The 14,791-nt window shown below is 48.1% G+C and overlaps 1 protein-coding gene across 4 annotated transcripts in view; it reads right to left on the bottom strand.

Moving 5' to 3' along the window:
* PRIMPOL (primase and DNA directed polymerase) overlaps positions 1-14,791 on the bottom strand; it is a 790,131-nt gene that overhangs the window by 102,805 nt on the left and 672,535 nt on the right. For all 4 annotated transcript variants that reach the window (XR_011282268.1, XM_069631491.1, XM_069631492.1 and 1 more), the window contains 2 exons: positions 3,383-3,472; positions 3,179-3,287 (listed from right to left, as the gene is read on the bottom strand). Coding sequence is in view for 3 of the 4 variants with exons in the window: in XM_069631491.1 (XP_069487592.1) it covers positions 3,179-3,287; positions 3,383-3,472 (199 nt within the window). In the remaining variant the exon portion in view is untranslated. The remainder of the gene's footprint in view (positions 1-3,178; positions 3,288-3,382; positions 3,473-14,791) is intronic.

Genomic DNA, 14,791 nt, shown 5'->3' with positions numbered 1-14,791 from the left:
TATATGTTAAAAACCAATAATAAAAAATATATATATATATATATATATATATGCTCCCAGTAGGAAGAACCCGTGGCGAGGCGGGCAGCTGAGTTCTGAAGGATTTGAAGGCGGTGAAGCAGATAGGCAGGCTGAGCCAAATAAACTGAGTTACAATAATCAATCCGACTAAGGACCAGAGCAGAAACAACCGGTGTCCGTAGATGGAGGGGAATAAACTGCAGAACCTTCCTCTGTATTTTCAGCTAGAAATGAGCTGATCTGGGAAGACAGAGAGAGAGGCAGACAACTTTACACCAAGGTTCTGAACTACAGGAACAGCAACAGGAAAGTAGCCAAAACAAGGAGGCCAAAAAGACAGTCCAGAGAGACGTGACAGCAGTAGAGTCAATAACCATCACCTCAGATTTATCCCCATTCAATTTAAGCCAATTCTCGCTCATCCAGCATCCCACAGCAGACAGACAGTCTTGCAGCTGAGTGGCATGGGCCAGGTGGGAAAGGTCCAGCCGGAGAAGAATCTTAGTGTCATCAGCGTACGAGTAACATCTGAACCCATGGGAGCGGATAAGAGCGACAAGAGGCTGGATGTAACTATTGAAGAGGGTAGGGGATAAGGCGGATCCCTGAGGAATCCCACACACCAGAGCAGAAACAGAAAAAAGAAAAGGCTGGAATTAAAGAAACTGGGAACAGTCAGAAAGAAAGGAACAAAACCATAAAAGAACAGAGCCAGATATCCCAGCAGCAGCCAAATGACTGATCGGGATGGAGTGATCAATAGTGTCAAATGTGGCAGAAAGATCCAACAGGATCAATGCCGCCACTCCACCCTGATCAGCAATAAGTGTCAAATCATCAAGCACTGAGACCAGAACAGTCTCGGTACCACGTCCAGGCCTAAAACCAGACTGGAATGCATCAAACAGGGACATATCTTCACAAAACCGTCCAAGCCGCGGAGAGACCAGAGATTCCAACAACTTCATAAGAAACGGCAGGAGTGAAATAGGGGGAAAATATGCAAGAACCAGGGGATCCAATTAAGGTTTTTCAATAGGGGCATCACTGTGGCACATTTAAGTGCAGCGGGAATAGTCCCAGTTGAACAAGAATAGTTAACCGCAGCCGTGATATGTGACACAATCAGAGGCAAAATGGCTTTTACCATACTAAGAGGAATGGCGTCAGTAGGGGATGCTGACTTCATTCTCTCAACCGCTGAAATAATATCCGCGGCCGTAAACAGCGGAAAAGAGTCCCATAAAACACCCGCTGGTAACAAAGACCCAGAGGACAGAGCTGAGGATGAACCTGGCATCATCTAAACAGGATTATGAGTAACCGAAATAAGCTCCTGAATACTGACTATTTTCTTAACAAAGAAATCAGCCAGATAATCACAACATTATTGGGTCGGAGGAATGGAATCAGTAGAAGACTCTTTGACAGACAAAGAGCGAACCACCCTAAACAGCTCTTTAGGGTGAGTAATGGAATTCTCAATTTGGGCAGTCATTTTTTTTTGTTTAGCCTGTGTAGTGGCCAGATGATAACTAAAAGTAATAGCACAAAAGGCAGTCCCATCACTCGCTGAATAAGAGGAGCGCCATTTACGTTCCGCTTGTCTATGTTTAAGATGAAAAGCTTTAAGGTTGTCACTAAATCAAGGCTCAGACGGCCGACTGTGTACCCGAAACGCCACAAAAGGAGCCAGTGCATCAGCCACTGTAGTAAAAATCTCAGAGGGAACACCCAGATCCAAAGAAGGAACAACATTGCAACACGCAGTAATATGGGCAGCAAGGAGAGAAGGATCAACTGCACACCAGTTGTGCTTCCTTATTCTGTGATTACCAGAACCAGATGGACCATCAACAAAATCGTACACAAAAGGAATGACAAAATGATCAGACAAAGTGATCCTAATAGGGTTGGAAACAGCCACCAGGTCAAGTTTAGCAAACACCAAGTCCAAACGATTGCCAAGGATATATGTCGACTCAGTAACAAGTTGTACCAGCGACAGATCATTCATAACAGCAATGAACTTGGCAGCAACTTTATCAGAGGGATCATTGCAGCTGAAGTTAAAGTCACCAGCAACAATCAGATTAGAGTATTGAAGCTGCAATGAAGCTACTACCACAGGAAATATATCAGAAAAAGTGGAGTCAAAGCCAGGAGGGTGCTAGGCCACCAGAAAACGAACGGTCCTGGTCGCAGAAAGGACCATACGTACCACAAGTGCCTCAAACTTGCAGTGAGCCGACAGAGGAATCACTGTAGAAGAGAAACCAGATTTAAAAATAAAAGCAATGTCACCACCCGGGTAACTGGCAACTTGGTCAGAACACAGGATTTTGTAGCCGACAGGAAGCATTGCTACTACAGCAGGTCTTGAGGACTCAGAAAGCCAGGTTTCACTGACCAGTAGATAATCAGGCTTCAGGTCAGATAGCAATTCAAAACAGTCAGCAGCATGGGCCACCAGGGACCTAGCATTGAATAACAAGCAATTAAACTGATATGGATTTGTGCAGGCTCAGTAACAATAGCTGCTGGTTTAGATAGGAAGCCAAAAGGCCAAATAGTAATAATAATTTTCTAAACTTCCCAAGGTTAAAGACATTTCCTGTTTCACCTTAGAGTTTAGTTTTAGTGTGAGTGTCAGAATAGAATTTTGGACACAGGACAGTATTGGTTTTGACATACTGACAAAGACAGATCCTTAGTTTTGATTTAGGTAGGGAAATTCCTCTCAGAGCAGGGTCAGAGAGACCTTTTCCTAACCTTTTTATTTTCAAAAAAAGTCTTTAACCAAAAACATGGCTAACTTGTGTTTGAGTTTCATTCCAGACTCCAGACTCCTCACACTACGGACTACTGACCTCCATTGGCAGGAAATCCCTGGCACAAGTCCATCTATGACACCCCTGAAAAATAGTGACTTAATGTGCTGAAGGCTAGTGTTTGTGGAAGCATGAGGACAGCTTTGGGTGTCTACACCTAAATGCACCTGCTTTCGTGAAACTATTGGCAATGGTGTATAACAGCACCAACACGTTACATTTTAATCTGTACTAAATAATGTCCTCAAAAACATTCATTTTGCTTCAGAATTTACAAAGCACAAAAACAAAACAAAGCTGCAGGGGCTTTTCAAATAGTTACGTACATGATATTGTTACTTTTATGAGCTCTTCCGATGTTCTCACACCAGTGATATTTGGAGATGTCATACACAAGAAGTTCCTCCAGACAAAAATAATTCCAGTGTCGTATTCCTAAAAAGCAAGATTATGTATTAGCCACATTTTGTATATTATTTAATTCCCTATCAGGTACCCGTGTGCAAACTGGTTCCCCATAAACACCTTACCTCCTTGTACACCATGATTATTTACAAGAGAAAGGATAAACCCATCAATTTCCGGATACGGCGAAGACTGATATCCAGTTATTGTTTCCCCTAAAACAGAGAGAACACCAATATGTTAACAACAGACTCCTGGGATATCATTAATGTCAGTATGGAGATGGGAGCATCGGTTCAGAAGCATTAGAAAATCAATAAAAGCCTATATGCAGGTGTGGCTCTACCTTTGTGCAGGCCCACCCCATTATGCACTCACTAGCTTCCATAACGGTGTACCCTTCTCAGCACAAATGCTATTACAGAGAGAATGGTGGGATGGTGGGTGTGGACCACCAGTGCAGAGCCACTTCTGGTGTGCCTTGTCACAGTTCCTCCAGAGTCCTAGAAAAGATTATATAACACTGAAAAGTATTTTTGGGGAGGCTTTATCAGTCCATGAAATCCCTAGTCCTATCCAGGTTACATTTAAGGGCCCTTCTGACAGAGAGAATGGGTTCTTTGCACCTTTAGAGGAGAGGACATGTTTTAGATGAAGAACGGCAAGCATAGATGTTGATTCAAGTGGAAGTCGGAAACTACTTTTGGTAATCAGGAATGTTGGGTGCTCAGAACAAACTTGTCCTTCTGGAACACTATAAAGTTCCCCTTCCCTTTCCCCTTCCAACTAGGCTTGGAGCTCTCTCTCATGTCGACCTGGCAAGATAGCAACCAGAAATGCTGTCTCCAGATGACGAGTTTGATGTCACAAGTGGCCATATACTCCAAAGAGCAGAGTGCACTTCTGACCAGCCATCAAGATGGCTGCCTAACCTCGTCTCAGCACTTTCACCATCAAGTAGTAGGCTTCAGAGGGAACTTCGAGTTGGTCAACAGAAATGCAAGGATTTAGAATCTATCAAGACGCAAGGATATACGTATTCTTTGTGTGTTTCCGAAAATGTAATAAAGGGGAATAAAGAACTATTTGTTGACACTTTTTTGAAACTCAGATTTTGAAAACACATGTTTAATTTGCAATATTGTATCTCTTTAGTACAGGTTTGTCATGAGGATTTTTAATTTACATATATTGGTACAAACATCCCCCCTTTTTTGTTCTTGCACTGACTGATGTTCATCTGTTTACCTCTATTCAGACACTTCGAAAAGTTAGAGTCTCTCAATTCCTGATGAAGGGAATATCGCCAACTGCATTGAATTCATCGCTTGGTTGAGAGTTTGTTGACCTCTACACAGTTGAAATTTTTTTTTCTGTGCTTTTTGTTGGAATTGATATTCTTTTTGTTTGACTTATACAATATAGGGTGTTTTAGTTTGTATTCATTTTGTTTAAACACCAAATGAATTTATGTCTACAATTTGGAATTTGTCTTGAATTGTTTTGGTTTTGTCCTCTTATGAATTGATTGCTAGGGCATTAGTGATTATTGTATCATTTCTTTATGAATCATGTAACTTTGATGTAATTATTGACTGGAATATTTTACATATGTTGTGTATGAAATTGTGTCAATATTTTCGAAATTTAGTGTGAAAGGGCTCTTGTTTCCGTTAAAGTTTGCAGCACTATTTCTACAGTGTATTCTGTGAAATGTATAAAGATTTTCAATAATCTAACACATTCCAAGACAAACATGGCCAGGATCTTCGCCATACAAAAACCTCAAGAAATTAATGTTGTACTGCCCACGCATATTCCTGTTCAGTACATTTGCTCTCAACACCCTTGCTTTTAATCCAACTCCCTCCCCTTCCCATACTTCCACGATGCTGGACATATCTACGTCCCCTCCTAACCTTTACTCCCAAGTAAATAGACGCTTTTTTTCTTTTGACATTCTACTATCATCCTCCCTCCCAACCTTGTGAAACATTTAACACTTGTTTCGGAGTCCATCGCAAAGAAGAGCTTATTTGCTACTGTATTCTTTTCTATGCCATTGCGCGTGTCCCTCTTCCCACTAGCCTGTGTGCCTGAGAATTCTTTTTTATTAACCTTTTGTTTATTGGCAAACCTTTACAGCATACATGTTTATTCTCATATACATATAAAGACAGATTTCATATGTCACAATTATAATTGCTGGGCATGTTGTTGTCACACATAGATTTTGCTTCAGTACATTTATCAGGGTACCAGAGAGACCCAGGTCTGCACATTCTGAGCATTCAAGAACTAGCATCTGAGTGGTTGGCAAGGTAGGTTCGGAATTCGGTCCACACATTTTTAGGGCGAGAACGTGAGGGAACAGAGTTAACATATTACTCCTCGCACGTTTGAGTCCAGGTAACTGCATTCAGCCACATTCCAAAGGTTGGAGGGGGGTGTTGTTTCCATTGTTGGAGAAAACATTTCTTGGCCACCATGCAGCTCACATTCAGAAAGCTCACCATTTTCTTGTTCCCGATGCCTTACCATATCCCAAATAGAACCCCAATTGGAGCCAGGTCAATGTTAGTACTTGCCATTTCAGAGAGTGCCTGTAGTATTTTCCCCCAGAAGTCGTGGAGTTTGGTACACGTTAAGAACATGTGTACATGGTCGGCCTCTTCAGAGTAGCATCTTGGGCAGACGTGGATTGTTTGTCGGGAGAGCTTATTGAGCCTGTGTGGGGTGTAATGTAGCCTATTCAGGAGTTTATATTGTATGCATCGGGAACGGAAATTAAGGGAGACCTTACGTGTGTGGGAGCACATTTTTCCACACCGTGCTCGTGATATTGAAGTCTAGTTCATTTGCCCAGGTATCCCGGAGTTTGGGCGGTTGAACCGGTATCTTCCTTTGCATCATCTTGTACAAGGAGGAGACTATCACATGAGTCCCATTGGAGTTGGCGAAGTAGTGTATTACTGGTGTGTCGGGGGGTCCATCCGGCCAAGAAGGCCACATAGCCCGGAAGGAGGCAGAAAGCCTGTAAAACGGTAGCATTTCCATTGCAGACCCCGTATGCTCCGGCCGCCATGTGTGGTGTGTGATAAATTTCCCTTCCGGGAAAAAAAAAATTGGTGAGCACCCTGTATTCCAATCCCTGCCAGTATCGATTCAGAGCTGTATCGTGTGTGGGTTCCAGGCCAGGGAAGCACCAGACAGGGAGTGATTTATAGTAGGGGCGAGCGTCGGGCTGCAGTGGTAGCAGTCGACCCCAAGCTAGCAGTGTGGCTGCTGTAGGGTCCAGTGGGGAGTCATCCCTATAGGCCTAATGCAAAATCAGTGTTTTTGGGCTTGTACCGCTATCCAATATAGTTTTAGGTTGGGGGTGGTGAAGCCACCTCTCTCATAGGGTAGGGCCATATATGTCCACTTTTTCCGCACTGCCTTTGCATGCCAGAGGAATTGTGCACAGATGCCGTGTAGCCTATCAAAGTAGTGTTTACCTAAGAAATGTATTCCCCCTCTGGATGTGTCAAGCTCTAACAGTCTGCCATAGGTACTATAACCAGCGCAAACAGAATGGGGGAGAATAGACAGCCCTGCCGGGTACCTCTGCCTGGCTCAAAGGGGGCGGACTTTTGGGAATCAACTAATACCCTCGCTGATGGGTCTGTATATAGCAATTTGATATACCCGATTGCTTACACTCCGATGCCCATTTGTTTCAAGACCTACCACATGTATTGCCATGACACCATGTTAAAGGCTTTTTGAGCGTGTAGAGTGACAGTCACTGCATCCGCCTTTTGATCAATTCTAGACATCACATTAAATAATCTAATGTTTAGGGACGTGGACCTCCCGAGAACAAATCCTCTCTGATCATCATGTATCAGGTGGGGCATAAGTGGCAGAGACCTGTTAGCTAGTATCTTTGCAAAAAATGTTGTGCCCAGATTCATGAGTGATAAAGGCCTATACGATCCGCATTCGGTACCGGGTTTGCCGGGCTTTAGTAGGACTATTATCGTGGCCTCGAGTAGGGAGGGGAGGAGAATGGATTTGCGGAGTGATTCAGCCCAGACCTCTAGCAGTCGACGGGCAAGTAGCGTTACGTGTTCTTGGTAAAACTCTGTGGTGAGGCCATCTGGCCCCAGGGCTTTACCCTTCGGAAGCCTTGTTATGGCCTCCACCATTTCATCTAGGGTGAACAGTTTATCAAGGTCATCTCTGGTTTGGGAGCTAATGGAGGTCATAGGAATTTGATCGAGTAGGGCCCGTATCGTGTGTGTGTGTGTGTGTGTCATGCAGGTGGTTTGGCATATAAAGGATGCTTTAGAACTTGGCAAACACTTCCAGGATTTGATTATCCGCCCATTGCGGATCGCCATTCTCATCAATGACATATTCCACTTGGGATTGGCCTCCCTCCATTCTGGTCAGTTTGGCTAATGTCCTGCCTGGCATTTCTCCATCTCCATATTTTCTTGCTGCGTGGGGGCGTGAGAAATACCGAATTTCTCTAAGGGCATGGGACTCAAAAATGTCCAGCTCAGTACGTATCTGTGCTAGTTTGTCGGGGGTCATCCCATTCACACAGTCACACTCTAGTGCCCGGAGTTTAGCTTCTGAGCGACCTATATTATTCCTGATTACTTTCAATATGCCCGCCTCCCTAGATGTAGCCATTCCCTGCATACACACCTTAAAGGCCTCCCACCTTACTCCCACGGTAGTATCCTGTTGAGTATTACACTCAAAGAATGTCTCAATATCCGATCTATTCTCGCTTTGAATACAATGTCCAACAGTGCTTCAGATTTGGGAGGGTGGGGTCGAGCCCAATACTATTGATAAGGTCACTGGGAGTGGTCTGATAGTGTACAGGGGAGTATATCAATGTGCGTGATTTTGCTTTTCAGGGTGTCAGATGTTAGAAACATATCTATTCGAGGTGCGCTATCATGCACCGAGGAGTAGTACGTGAACTGTCTTTCCTGTGCATTCAATACTCTCCAGGCGTCTAGCAGGCCCAGCGTAGTCATGTGTGTGGTAAGCCTACGGGCTGGCCGTGATAACGATCTGGGGGCTTTCCCTGTTCTGTCTCGGTTAACATCAAGTATCAAATTCATGTCTCCCCCCCCTATATAATCTGAATCCCTATGTATCCCATTAATATAGAAGCTACTTTATCAAAGAATTCAGGAGTGTCAACATTAGGGCAGTATGTATTCACCAATAGGTCCTCCCCCCCCCGGCTATCATGTAGTGCAGGATCATGTATCTGCCATCAGGGTCTACGTAGCTCTTTGTCAGTGTAAATCTGACCGATTTATGAATTATCGTCAGTACCCCTCTAGCATTTGTTGAAAAGGTGGTATAGTATCGAGTGGGTCCCCAGGAAGGAGCTAGGCAGTTAGCTATTGGTTTCATGGCATGTGTCTCCTGCAGGAGGAAAATCTTTACCCCATGTCTCTGTGCATAAGCCGTTATTCTGCGTGCCTTAGTGAAGTTGCTCACTCCCCTCACGTTCCACGACATTAATTTGGTTGTCATCCCACAGTTCAGGGGACATCCCATATCGCCTGTTTCGGAACGTGTGGTTTCGCGTCTGTTGCAATCATACATTTCATTACAAACATGTGGACTGCTGTGATACTTCTGCCATTTTTGTATTTACCCCCCCCCCAATTTGGACCCCCCCTCTCTCACAGCCCTCCCCAACCAAGCAGTGTACGTCCCCCCCCCCCCCAACCATCGGTTGGCCAACCCAACTTTGGCCCACCTTCCAGGAAGGGGGTAAACTGCTAGCGCACAGCCACTTGGTCAGGATCTCGGGTAAACCACCCAATTATACATCATTACATGTGTGAGGCGGTTATGTATTCCGTGTGCCGCCATCTGCTCATAGTCTTAAGGAGTATAGAAAGCTCAAATGAAGTGGTGGGAGCTGAGCATGTTCTGCCGGCTGGGTTGTCTTCCATTGGGTCAGTGGGTGGATTGTTGAGAGGTATTTGCACCTCAATGAATTGTACTGCGTCTTCCGGAATGGTAAAAAAGTACAGTTTACCCTTGAAGGTTAGTTTGAGGCACGCCGGGAACAGCATTGCGTACTGGAAATTCCTCTCTCTAAGCATCTTCTTTACACCCAGAAACTGGCGTTGTTCCTGCTGTACACCAGTAGAGAAGTCAGGGAAGATCCTAATGATCTGGGATCCCAGTCTTAATTCGCCATTTTCATGGGCCAGTTGAAGTAGGTGATCTCTGTCTCGAAAGCTGCAGATTTTAGCAATGATGGGCCGGGGGAAATCTCCAGGCCGGGGGCACGGGGCCAACGCCCGGTGGGCTCGCTCAACAGCGAAGAAGGGTGAGAGTTCATGGTCCAGTAGTTCTTTAAGTAACTTTTCGTGGCCTGCTCCATTTCGTCGGTAAGAGCGTCTTTGGGTACCCCGACTATGCAAATGTTATTCCTGCACGAACTGGACTCCAGGTCATCACACTTGCTCTTAAACTTCATGTCTCGAGTTATGTCAGCCACCGTCTATTGTAGCATGTGTAGCCTGTCTTCATTAACTCCTATCCTCGTTTGAGCTTCCGTGATCCTGGCCCCATCGTGGGCTAGTTGGGATCAAATTGATACCACATTAGCATTGATATCATCCAATTTCTCATGTTTGGCAGCAACGTTTTTGGCCACTGATTCCATCATATTAGTGAGATCGGGAACAGGCACAGATACCGGTATGGAGGTGTCATTCTGGCCCTGCGATGGTTGCCCCTGTTCAAGTCTGTCTGCGGGTTGACTTTGCAAATGTATCCATAGCCGCGGTTTTCCGCCCGCCCCGGGCGCCCTTGGTCATGCTCTGTGGGTAGAAAATCTTCCACATCAGTCACCCCGGACCTGGCACTGGGGTTTCTATCAGAGGTTGTGGTTATTACACAGTTCCAGGGGCACACAGGTGAGCCAGGTGTGAAAGTGTGAGGGCCAACGGCCGATGAGCTGGGCAGGCTTCTGTGCTAACCAGCAGGTGTTCTACGAGTACTCAGAGTTACTAGATGTCCAGTAGCCAGAGCCAGAAGTTAGGAGGCGCCAGTGGGAGGTCATAGTAGACCACAGAGAAAGACCCGGATACATGTTCAGGTGAGTGAAAAGCACGTGTGGGAGGGGACTACGTGTAGACACCCCCAGCAGCGCCCTCACGTACGAGCCCGTATCACCATATGATCGATCGAGTAACGAGCTTGTGGGATTTAGCAGACTGCAGTCCCATAAGTATAGATTCTCCCTTGGTGCGTAGTGGACAGCGGTTGGTAGCTGGCCGCCCTCCAAGGTCTCAGCGTGTTTAGGTGGAGGAGCGCCCAGTCAAGGTGACCAGTGGTGTGGGTAAGGTATGTGGCTATAAGAGACAGTACCTCCGGTCCCCCGAGGTTCAACAGGGGGGGGGGGAGAGTCCTCCGGCACTACCCTTAACGGATTACTGCCCTCACTTGCGGCTGGTGGCCTAGAGAGACAGTGTGGGGCCCATGGGGAGGTTGCCCTTTCACCAGCGTCAGTGCAGAGGTGGATTCAGAGCAGGAGTGGAGGATTTACAGCGCCGTCAACTGCCTACCCCCATGGACCAGGTCCGCTGGCCCAAAGTCTGGGTTCCCTCTGCATCAGCACTGTTCCAGTGCTGCCCGCAGGTAAAGGCTTCTCCCAACGGAGATCATGAAAGCCCACAGGGCCCGCAAAAAGGCAGCCGCGGGCTGCGGTCAGGTACGTAGATGCTGCGGGCCGGCGGCATTCTCAATCCAGGAGCTCGTCCCTCTTTTCTTCCGGGCCACACCAGCAGGACCCGCCACCCCACCGCCACCAAGGAGGATGACGGCACAGGGCCAGGGCAGCGGCAATAGCCCCCGCAGAGGTGGCGAGCAGGGCTGGGGGAGCCTCAGTGCAGCCAGTCAGCTTAATTCCGCCTTACTGCCAGGCCATATCTAATCAGCGCAGGGAGCCCACCCCCAGAGATGGTCGTTGGGTAGCCCGCGCCACGGGCAGGATTTTGTGCTGCGTTCCCAGGCGGTGCCGGTCGGGCCGATGGAGTGACACCCCTACGGTCTGGGTTCCATGGCCACCAGCAGCTGGAGGTAGGCACTCCGTCAGGGTCCGGGGGGCCGGACCACCGATCCTCCTTCACTTCCAACAGACCGCAGCTCGCCAGTGTATAACAAATATGTACTCCCGGGCACTCCAATCAGGGAAAAGGGGCGGATAAAGCACTGCCACTCCATCACTGTCAGGCACCCTACAACACTAGTAGTGGAGCCGCCTCAGATCCTTCACGCCTCAGCCGGTCCCAGCAGTTCTCAAGCGGTTCAATGTGTGTTGCCACAGGCGCGCTGGCCTCCCCCTGCCACCCAGGCCACCAAGAGCCAGATCTCTGCACAGGGGCCACCAATTTCATCCAGATTGGATCTAATGGTGACCCACGTCTCCAATACTCAGGGAATTCAATTTGGAGGCCAAGTGATCCCTTGATCCGCTGCCTCACCGTTTTTCGTATCAGTGCAGCACGGTGCAATCAACTAGGCAGCTATTTTCTGGCTGCTCAACAGCACCCCTGTGCCCGAGGATTCTGTTGCGATCTGTAGGAGTGGAAGGGGGGGGCAGTAAAGCCCCATAGTACACTTGTCTAAAGACTATGGGCCTCATTACGAGCATGGAGGTAATGAAAATAGGAAAGCGGAATGGTATTGCTGGCATCGTTAACGGGTCCGGGCCATTACGACCAGACAAACCGCCAATACCGCCACTGCCCGTACCATGCCCCTTCATACCGGCATGTGCGCGTACACACGCCCCTTTGCGGCGGAAATACCGGGATGCCGCTAATAGGAGGAAATCACAAGTTACACGGGCATGCACAACGGCGGCAACACAGGCATCGTGGACCACCCGTAAATAGCAACCTGCAGTGTAGGCAACTGCCACAGTTGCACACAATCACCACAGGTGGAGTCAATGGAGCCTGTCCCAGTACAAAAGGAGTACACCCACACACCACACCCCTTCCCACACCAAAATGATACCACTAGCTGTTGAAATCATGGGGCTGGAGGACATGCCTGTACTGCTACAACTACAGCAACAACAGCAGCAGCAACAACAACTACAGCTACAACAACAGGCAGCACAGAGGAGACGCACACAGTGGTACCACGTAGGCAGCCACCAATCCCTCGCATCAGACCCAGTCCATTCAATCTAACCCCAGAGCAGATCCCCACCCTGTACCCATTGGACCGTGACACCATCACCACCATAGTGGACATGATACACGACAACATCGTCACCCTCATAGAAATACGCACTGTCATCCCCCCGCTACTAAAGGTGGTGTCTGTGCTCCACTTCCTGGCCACAGGCACCTACCAGCACACAGTGGGCCAGCTGCATGGTATATCACAACCACTCTTTTCACGCATGCTGACCCAAGTGCTGGATGCCCTCCTGAAGCACGCTAGCACCCACATATCCCTACCACAGACTGCCCAGGAGCTTGCCGACACTAAAGTAGGCTCCCATGCACTGCCAGGCATGCCCAATTGCGTCGGTGCCCTCAACTGCACCCATATAGAATTGGTCATCCCTCATGCAACAGAGGCGGTGTACCGCAATCGCAAGCAATACCACTCCATCAATGTGCAGATGGTATGTGACTCCAGCAAGATCGTCACACATTGTTGTGCTGGATATCACGGATCTACACATGATGCCATGGTGCTGCATAACTCCACGCTACCCTGCCACATGGAGCGACATGCTGGACGACGTGCCTGGCTGCTTGGTGAGTTGCCTGACTGGCCCATGGCAGTGCATCAGGGTTGTGAGGTGGGGGATGCCTACTCCACCTGGGTGGGAATGGGGGGCGTGGGATGCATATTCCACCTGGGTGAGAATGGCCGGTGAGTGGACAATTCACTCAGAGCTAAAGACTTCTGACCTGAACCTCCCAACCCGAACATGAAACATCAATGCCATACATAAGACCAATGCCGTACATCAATGACAAAATGCAAGACGCCCAAGCAGGCCACCATGAGTATGTCAAGCGATGCATGACTAAACATGATTACAACTGTGCCAATGTCGCTAGTGCATGCACCGGGTGAGGAGGATGATGGAGGAGAGGCTGCACCCCTGCCAGTACATGATGCACAAGATGACCGTGCTGTATGCCAACCACTGATTGACGAATACTTCTGAACCACAGGGACGTTGATGGTTATGTGTCAGTGCTACACTGAGCACTGGGTCTGTGTGGACATGGACACAGGGTGTGTGGGGAGTTGGGCACTGTGCACTGTCATGAATAGAATGAACACATGAAATGAACACTGTCCAGGCATAAAATGATTTTGCACACAACGGGTGTATTAATGAAAATTACAGAAAAGTGCTTCCTCCCTCCACCACTCACACGCCCTCCCCCCACCCTCCAAAACACCCAAACACCCCATACCCCCCAATAAACACCCCATACCACCAATAAACACCCCCTTAATCCCCTATACACCACCACCTCCCCCCTCACCCATTGTCATCCCACACTATTTGCAGGCTTTTTTGTGTGTCCGGGGGCAGCATTTCGGTCTGCCTTGCACTCCGCCTTGTAATCCACAGAGGGCTGGAGGGTGTGGAGAATGCAGGTGTGGGGGATGGGGCGGATGCAGGTGGGATTGGCACCGCCGGTGCAGGTTGTTGGCGCTGCATGTGTTGCAGCTGTCAGTGGGAGCAGCTGAGGTTGAGGGTGCTGCGGCTGGGTGTGCCATTGTAGGGCTGGCCTCTCGGGACGTACTGAGGTCGGAACTGTGCAGTAGAACTGCAGAATCCAGCATGGGCTGGAGAGTGTATCTGCCAGCATATTTAATTCCTCATCTGAGAAGCACTTCTTGCGTAGGCGGGGGGTGGTTTTACGGTTAGCCTTGTACATGATGTATACAATGGCCCTGGTCTCTCCTCTGTAGCAGTGGTGGTTTGGGAGGATTGCAATGGATTGTGTTTTTAAAGATGGCCGCCGGCGCATTTCCCGTTCCGATGCGATGACGTTACTTCCGGGTCCGGTATTACGAGCCCAGTATTATTGTTATTACCGGGTCATTATTAAGGGGTTGCTCCTTGGCGGAGGTGGTATCGGCGGGTCCTGTGATGGCGCTATCGGGGGTTTGAGGGACTTTAGCGGCCTGGTGGTATGGCCATTACTGGCATGGGGGTTCGCGCGTGCTCGCGCACTCGTAATCAGCCGCTATTAGTGGCTTCAAAGGATTACGGACCCGCTACTTCCTCTAAGCCGGTAATGACTCAGTTTTAGCGGGATTCTCGTAATGAGGCTGTATATCCCTGCCTCGCCTCTGCCCATTTCCATGCCTTGTGTGTGTTTGAAAAGATCCAGGATTTCCATTTTGACATCACCATCAGAGGTTCAGGTCAAAGTATTTTATTTACTCTCTCAAAGAATGTCCTTGGTTTTTTGCATCCCCACTTGGAAGTCTGGAAAGAACAC

Source organism: Ambystoma mexicanum, chromosome 6q (assembly GCF_040938575.1).
Source record: "Ambystoma mexicanum isolate Mex_15411 chromosome 6q, UKY_AmexF1_1, whole genome shotgun sequence".
Lineage (NCBI taxonomy): Eukaryota > Metazoa > Chordata > Amphibia > Caudata > Ambystomatidae > Ambystoma > Ambystoma mexicanum.
Note: the sequence above shows the minus strand (reverse complement) of the source record. Positions and strands in the feature narration are given on the sequence as shown.